At 56.2% G+C, this 7,946-nt stretch overlaps 1 protein-coding gene across 1 annotated transcript in view; it reads right to left on the reverse strand.

Moving 5' to 3' along the window:
• USP19 (ubiquitin specific peptidase 19) overlaps positions 1-4,435 on the reverse strand; it is a gene marked incomplete at its 3' end in the record, with an annotated part of 15,191 nt that extends 10,756 nt beyond the window's left edge. The window contains 5 exon segments of the mRNA XM_009085023.1: positions 1-2; positions 5-308; positions 606-739; positions 1,293-1,421; positions 4,327-4,435. The exon segment at positions 1-2 is cut by the window's left edge and continues 87 nt beyond it. Coding sequence (XP_009083271.1) covers positions 1-2; positions 5-308; positions 606-739; positions 1,293-1,421; positions 4,327-4,435 — 678 coding nt within the window.
• Positions 4,436-7,946: the final 3,511 nt, after the last annotated feature.

Consider the following 7,946-nt stretch of genomic DNA (forward strand, 5'->3'; position numbering starts at 1 on the left):
CTGGGCTCTGTGCTCCCACTGACTCTAGCATTCGGCTCCTCCTCAGTGGGAGCCACTTTGAGGTACACTGCCCGCTTGGCGCTGGGGCCGCTCTGTGTCCCTGGGCTGGCTGGGCTTTTCCCTCCCAGGACCTCGCCTCTTCCTGGAGCACGCTTGGGGTTGGAGGGCTCCCGCCGGGATCTTGGCAGCTCTGTGCCTTCAGCCCTTGGCTCTTCAGGGGTCAGGTCTGCAGAAGCAGCCTTCTCTTTCCCGTTCTCCCAGCATGCAGTCCCTTTGGCCAGCTCTTTGGATCCGTCTTTCCTTCTCTTCTGTCAATAGTCATGCAGCACAGTGAGAAACTATTCAGGCAGCAGCACCTTTCATACTCTCTGCCAGCCCCTTGCCCTCACTCCCCCTTCCCAGAGAACTCTGCTCCAGAACCTGAAGACTACGTGGCAGGCAGAAACAGGAGTACCATGACACTGCTCCCAGGGAGAGACAGCTGGCTCATGCAATATGTGTCCCACATTTCTTCCCGGGCAGCTCAAGAGCAATGAGCTCAGAGCTCACCCCATCTCCCCAGGGCTCCAAAAACTCCCTGAAAAGGTAGATCCTCCCCTCCTCACCAGAAGTGAAGACCAGGTGTGGAGTGGGATCTTCTTCTGAAGCACAAGCTGTAGAAAGTTGCCCTTCTTGCACTGGACCTTGCTGCAGGAGCCCTCAATCTCCTCATAGAATTGACAGCTCCACTGGCGCCCGTCTGTAAGCAGAGGGGAACCAGTACCTCAGGCAGTGCTCCAGGAAGCTGTCATCTAACCCGCAGCCCCCTCTCACCTGCCCCCAGGATGAAGGGAACACTCGTTCACAGCCAAGGAAGTCACAGGCAGGCTGCCATCATACCCCAGGAGCCTTCCAGGGCTCCAGCCAGCTTCCCTGAATTTGCTTTGTACATCTGGCTGGCCTCCTTCCCAGAAGGAAGGCCCTGGGCCTCCCTGCCCCCAGGGGCACAGTCACTTTTCCAAAGCATACCCAAGGCTGACTCAGTCATCCCAGAAAGCAGGGGACAGAGACGCACCGGTGGGCACTTGTTCACTTGGCACAGAGACCAGTTCCTGCCCTCCCCAGCTCTACACCCTTCTTTTACACTGCTCTCCTATCAGCCTTGTCTGTTGGCTGAGGCTGTGCCGGCTGACAGCAGGGCACTGCCTCTTGAGGAAAGGTTTCATGCCTGCCTGGATCAGTCCCATGCCCAGCCCAGAACTGTGCCAAGCCCCCGTGGAAAAATGCCTGCAGCAGTCGTTCCATTCCCATACCTGGCAGTTTGACCACACAGTCTGTGTCGCTGAAAGCAGCATCTACATCTTCCACCTTCAGAGCTCCACTGCCCAAGTTCAGCTTGACGATGATCTCATCAGCATTCTGCTTCCAGTCCAGCAGCAGCTCTAGGAAGAGGGAAGGAAAGTGTCACCCACTTGCTGGGGCATGAGCCTGAAGTGCCCACTCCTTGGCTGGGGAATGTGAGCCTGAACACACACTCAGTTAAGGAGGTCAGTGCAGGAGACAGATCATGCCAGTTAAACAGGACCTGCTCTCGTCAGACAGGCCACAAACAAGAGCACATGTTGTGGCAGGGCAGATGAATCTTGCTGGGAACCAGAGAGATCAGAAAGGCAGCACTAGTGCTGCTCTTGGCATCGCCATATGCAACAGAGGCAGCTGGGAAGAAGGGGTGGCTCCTGCCAACGACAAAGCAATTACTGCTTTCCCAAGGAACAAGGAAGCCACAGAATTACTCTGGGGGATTCAAGTGGACTCTAACCACAATCAGAAATTGCCACTTCCTCTTTGCATATGCAAACCAAGTAGCCTGGCTGCAACCACCAAAGCACTGTACCCCTGCCAGGTGAGCATGGCTAACGCATGGGCAGCCTGGCCAGCTGGGCAAGTACGCAGCACCTGGGGAGGAAACACTGCAGCAGTGACACTTTGCTGCAGGCAGAACTGCCACTGTGTGCCTGCCAGGCTTCAGGTGTGGCCCTGAAGTCTTCAAGGTAAAAAGGTGGTTTCAATCACCTTGACTTCAAACAGGTTTGTTCCACCCTTTGTGGCATGAGGATATCCTACTCTGTCCTCAAAGCAGGCCTGGACCAAGACAGAAACCAGCCCACGCTGCCTGCAGGGTGACACAGCTTGGGATCTTCCCAGCCCAACTGTAGGCAGTGAGATGCCCCAGGGCTGTGCACAGTGGCACTGTGACACCTGAGTTGGAAGCAGCCTGCCACATGCCCAGTGTCTCTTCCTCGCAGATAGCCCTTCCCAGCCATGTGCACCCTTCTCCACCCCTGGGAAGGTGGCATCCTGTTAAGATAAATGCTGAGGCAAGGGAGTGCTCAGGTTAGCTCGGGTCAATGCTGGAGCACAGGACAATGACAAGGTGAGAGCTTCAGATCCCTCGACAAGGGCACTCCATGGCCATGCACTGACAGCTGGCACACACCTCAACTTACCATCCTCTGTGTCCTTCTCCTGGGCAGTCTCAGCCTGCTTGAGCTCAGGGCGAGACACTGGTGGGCAGAGAAGCAGAGCGCAGGCAGGTCTGTCATTCTGTCACCTCAGAGCATGAGGCAGCTCGCTGATGCCCAAAATTTCACACATCACTTCCTTCTCCCCTGTCTCTGTGTCCAGGCCTTTTGTCCTGCATGTGCTGCTCATCTCCCTCTACTTCCTCACACCTCTCCTTCCCCAGAGCCCTGCCTGCAGCACCACAGCAAGTCAACCCCAGGACAGCTGCTCTGGGCCACACCACCATATCCCAGGCTAACCAGCAACAAAGTGGAACAACACAACAATACTGCACTACGCAGGCAACACTGCCTTGAGGCACATCTCATTGTGGAGCTTGTGGTAACCAGGCTGTGTGGCCCAGCTTGGCGCACCAGGCCACAGTGTCCAGCCATACAGAGGAGTCCTGCCTTGATCCGACAGAAGGAACCTTGTGTTTGGTCATGCTGAAACCAATTCTGCTGTAACCAGATAACCACGTGACCCAGCTGCACTTTAACATTTCCATTCCTGCACAAGCTGCCAGTGTCCACGGCCAAAACCTCCTTCCAGATCAGGCTGGGGAACCAAACTGACCTGACACTTAATCCCTTCTCCCCACAGGAGAACCTCTAACAGCCAAAAGCGTCTCAGGGCCTGCAGGACAGCACAGTGAGCTCTGCCAGACAAGAGAATCAAAGCAACATTAGCTCATCCTGGAGCAGAGAAACAGTGGCAACAGGAGCTGTGGTCTCCATCCCAGAGTGCTCATAGGGCTGTCACTGCCTCCCTTGACTGACTACATACCAGTAGGAAACCTCTGCTGACCACCAGAGTCATTGGTGCAACGGTGCGGGTGGGGCTGGCAGTGTGAGAAGCACAGCAGCAACATTGCCTGGAGGATCTACAGCTTGCTCCAGCCCCTCACCACCTCTGCACAGAGGGGACAGATAGAGCACAGCAGCCCCCAAGGAGCCCCCAGCATCGGAAGGTGCAGAGTGTCAGGCCTCACCAGAGGTACAGCACACCTTCCACATGAGAGAAAGTGCAATGCTGCCCTCTGCACCGTGGGATTTCGCATCAGGGGCTGCACTCAGCAGCTGCAGCACAGACCTCTGCATGCACTCATTTACCTTGGCCTATAAAACACCCTGTGATTTTGAGGTTATACCAGTCATAACGGAGCAGGCACAGAAGCCAAATAGCTTGCCAGGGACACAGGAAGTCTTGCCTGCATCCTGCCTCCAGGCACTCCCTGCACCTGAAGCATAGTTTTTGACATCGGATACATGGCAGCTACAGAAGGAATTACTAACAGCAACTATTTCACTTGAGCCACACCTTGCCCTGACTCAGAAGCTGAAGCACCAGCCCCACCCTCAGGCCCTGCACACCTGGAGCCTCACAACATCTGGCCTCAGAAAACAGATGGGAAAGCAGCTCTGCCTCCAGCTGCAGAGCACCCATAAGCTTCAATCCCACTCCCTCTGCATCGAGGCAACTCACACCCAGTCAAATGCAGAGGTTAGAAACAACCACGGAGGCCAACTCCAGACTTCAGCTAATAAGGCCACAGGCCCGATCTTCCTCGCATCACTGGAGCTAAGTAGCACCCAAAGGAAGGAGGTTACAGGTCCAGAGAGGACACTGTGTCGAAGAGGATCCCACATCATACGGGTTACCATAAGCTGCGGGAAGCGATTAGTCAAATCTGCTTATCCTGCAGCAGATGGCTGTGAGGATTCCAGGCTGCAGGGCCGAGACACCATGGGCCTGCTCACCACAGCACTGCCAAGGGGCTCTCACCTTCCTTGCTCTCCTGGTTGGCTCGATCCTTCTGCTTCTTCTTGTTGGTGGCATCATCCAAGCCCCGAGACACTCTCCTCTGGCCAGGGGCATTGGTGCTGCTGGACATTTTCAGCCGTTTGGAGGACACAAACGGCCCGCCGGGGTCAGTAATGGAGTCTGGGTCAGGGGTGCGACGTTTTCTTCCTGGCCCAGCTATCTTGGCGACTCTCTGTGGTCAAACTCTCTGGCAAGGAAGTAGTAGCCTAGAGAGAGGAGACAGCGAGCATGGCAGGAGGAGCAGGTGGAGAAGGCCCAACAGCATCAGGATCTGCTCTTTGCCCCAGGGCCAGTGCCCACACATGACCTCCACTGTGATGGTTATGGGAAGCCCCACACAGTGCTCAGTGAGGAAACCTACCTCATCACAGCTGTCACAATGCTTACTGCCAAAAGCATGGGCCTGTCAGAGCTCCCAAGATACAACCTTCTACAAGTCTTCTGTATGTGGCACGTATTAAAAACCTGGAAAGCAATTGTCATGCTCATGGCTCCCACTATAGCAACACAGGCCCAGAAGAGCTGCTGGCACTAACAACACCCAGAGGCACAGCTGAGGGCAAGGACATGAGGAGGCCTGGATGTGCAAAATTGAGCCTCCAGGGTCAGCTGGGGCAGCCTGGAGTGACAGCTATTTCAGTCAAACAGTGTCCCATGTAACAGGGCCAGAACAGGAGACAGTAACGCCCTAAGAAGGAAGAAAGGGGAGAAGCAGGAGCAGGCCTGGGACAGTCTCCCATGACAGATGACAGTGGAGCTCCCTGGAAAAAGGAGAGTTCCTCCCCCTTCACCCACCAGCTGGGAGCTTAACCAGCATGACTGCACCTTGCATATTTATCTCCCAGCCAGTTTACAGACAGCGTCAGCGGGGCCTGGCCTGGAAACAGGACACCTCTGCTCTGTGCCCCAGACAGAGGGCAGGGTGGGCAGAGCAGGCAGGTCACTCACCCCTGGCCCCTCAAACATGGCCTTCCCTGCACAGCCAGCTCCCCTGTGGCCTTTGGGAGCTGCTGGCCCAAGGGCTCGTCTGTTTCACTCATTGGTTTCACCCTCAGGTGAGGGTTTCACCGCTTTGGCAGAGAGCTGGAACAACCCACGGAAAACAGTCCCACCCGAGGTGCCTCTATGCAGAGAGCTGGGAAGGTTTCCTCCCTTGCTGACCCTGGCAGTGCTCACCAGCCTCCAGCGGTTTGCTGTGGGAAAACGGGCCCAGTTGCATGAATCCTGCCCACCTCCAGGTGCCTGCAGCAGCTCCCAGTACACTGATTCACACCCCATCCCACGGCCCAGCTCCCATTTGAGGACACTAAGCTGAGCCTGATGGCATCTTGGTCTAGCTCAGCTCCACCGAGCTTGCCTCTCCCTCAGTAGGAGGCAAGCCATGCCCTCAGATACACCCTGTTCTGCCTTCACCCATGTACCAACCACAGATCCCATGCTCCGCTTGGGCACGGCCGGGGGTAGGAGACATCTCCAAGGGAGGCACTCGGAGGGAGTACACTGCCAGCTCTATGCTGCCTGCTCCAACTTGCCAGGGCATTTGTGTTCTAGAAACGTTCAGGGCAACAAGTAGCCACAAACATGGAGCTATAGCCACAAACTGAGGGACTCCAGAGAGCAAAGCAGTCCTGTCCTGCCCTCAGCTCTAGCAGAGCCAGCCCCACAACAGCTGCTGTGCTCAAACCACTTCTCTTCAGGCCAACATGCCCTCACAACCAAGAGCCACTGAAGCCAAGCGAAAAGCCAAGTCCAGCCCAACTGCCTGGCACAGACATTTCCTGCAACCTGTAGCAGAGAGGCCCCAAATGACCTGAAGACTGGGATGCTGAGCAGAGCCTGTCATCAGTCCCAAAGTGCTTGAAAGACCAGTGTCCCCCCTAAGCTGCCACACACACTGGGTCTCCCTGAGATGCAGAGGCACCTGTGGCTGCAGAGGGAATGGGAAGGGCCCCAGAGCAGTGAAGGCGGCTGTGATTTGCCAAGCTGGGCCTCTGATGCCAGCTGCATACTGTCACTCAGCTCCAGTCCCCACCGACACCCAAACAAGTCGACTTCCTGCTGCTGAGGAAGCTAACCTGGGCTAGACAAGCATGGGAAAGTGTTTTTTCCTGAATTTGTCTCTAGGATGAAAACCCCAGGAGGAGTGGGAGACAAGAAGCAATGACTACTTTGTGCAGCGCCAGGCGAGACACCATTGCCTCCTTCCTGTGCCTCCAAAGGGGTGGCACAAAGTCACTGCTGGGCAGGGTGACAGCAGGCTCTGAGAAGGGTCCTGCAGGGCTGAGAAAGGAACAGTCCTCTGCCCAAGGGCAGAGGAGGAGAAACAAGGTTGCGTGCCTGCTCTCCCTGCTCCGGGTGAAGCCTGCTGCTCTCATGCCTCACTGAGGGCTCGGCTCCCTCGGGTGCTTTACCGACAGTTATTCCTTATGGCAGGCAGGAACCACGGGGGCTGGAGCTCTGCCCTATTCCAGCTGCCAGACTGATGGCAGCCTGAGGCCACTGCAGGCACTGCAGGGTTTTGGAGGAGTGCAGGCAAAGCACAGGTTATTCAGGGATTAGAAGAGGTGAATGGGAGACTTTCTACCTCTGTCACTAGGAAACGCACATCCAGGCAGGACATTCAGGTGCACGGGGGCACCGAGGTTTTGGCACCACTACTGTTGGCACAGAAGGAGTCACTGCAGGGGAGAGATGGCAAAGGGCCGCTGTGGCCGCATGCCAGGTGTACCTCTGGGAAGCACCTGATGAGTTGGGCACTGATACAAAGCCTTACTCAATCTTTCAAGCCAGGAAAGCGTGGCCATGCTGCTGCTGGGAGAGAAGGTGCCTCCCTGCCCTCTGCCCTCCTGCCTTTGTGCCAGGGCAAGCACCCGTGTGGCTGCAGCATGTACTGGATCAAGATGCCAGCCCGAGCAAAACTGCTTTCGCCCAAGTGTGTCTTACACCACAGCAGTTTCCCAACCCCATTCATCATGGGACTGCTCAAACATTTTCACTGGCCAGAAAAATGGGAGCAAGAGGCCAGGGAGAAGGGCCATCCCTTCCCACCGCAGAACCAGACCAGGCTGGTATAAACACTCAGGGTAGCAGAAGGTGCATAATGAGATACAATTTGCTGTCTGGGGCACATTTAGCACTTGTCAGGAAGAGGTTCCCTGATTCCTGCCCACAGGACTCCCCCACTCAGTGCCCAAAGACCTTTACAGGAGTAGCTGCAGAGCAGGTTGGCTATCCCCCCAGCATCACCCTGCCACGGACTTTTGGCTCCCCCACGTCCCAAACACATCCAACAGAAACACATCCCTCGTGTGCACAAACCCTTTTGTCATCTTCTGTTCCTCGATCCCCTGAGGGATCAGAAATCTCAAGCTTGCCTTTTACTTCAGTTTCTTGGCATGCCTGACACGCGGGTGGAGCCAGGACAAACACAGAGCCGCTTGGGGCAGGCACTCAACCCAGCACTGCCGCACGCAATGTTTCCAAACCGCGTGGAAACCAGCGTGCCCCCAGTGCATGGTGACAGCAGTGACCCCTTACGCGCGTGCTGCGTGGGGAGCCCGGCGGGCCCAGCTCTCACCGGC

The sequence above is a fragment of the Acanthisitta chloris genome, unplaced genomic scaffold (genome assembly GCF_000695815.1).
Source record: "Acanthisitta chloris isolate BGI_N310 unplaced genomic scaffold, ASM69581v1 scaffold31291, whole genome shotgun sequence".
Taxonomy (NCBI): Eukaryota; Metazoa; Chordata; class Aves; order Passeriformes; family Acanthisittidae; genus Acanthisitta; species Acanthisitta chloris.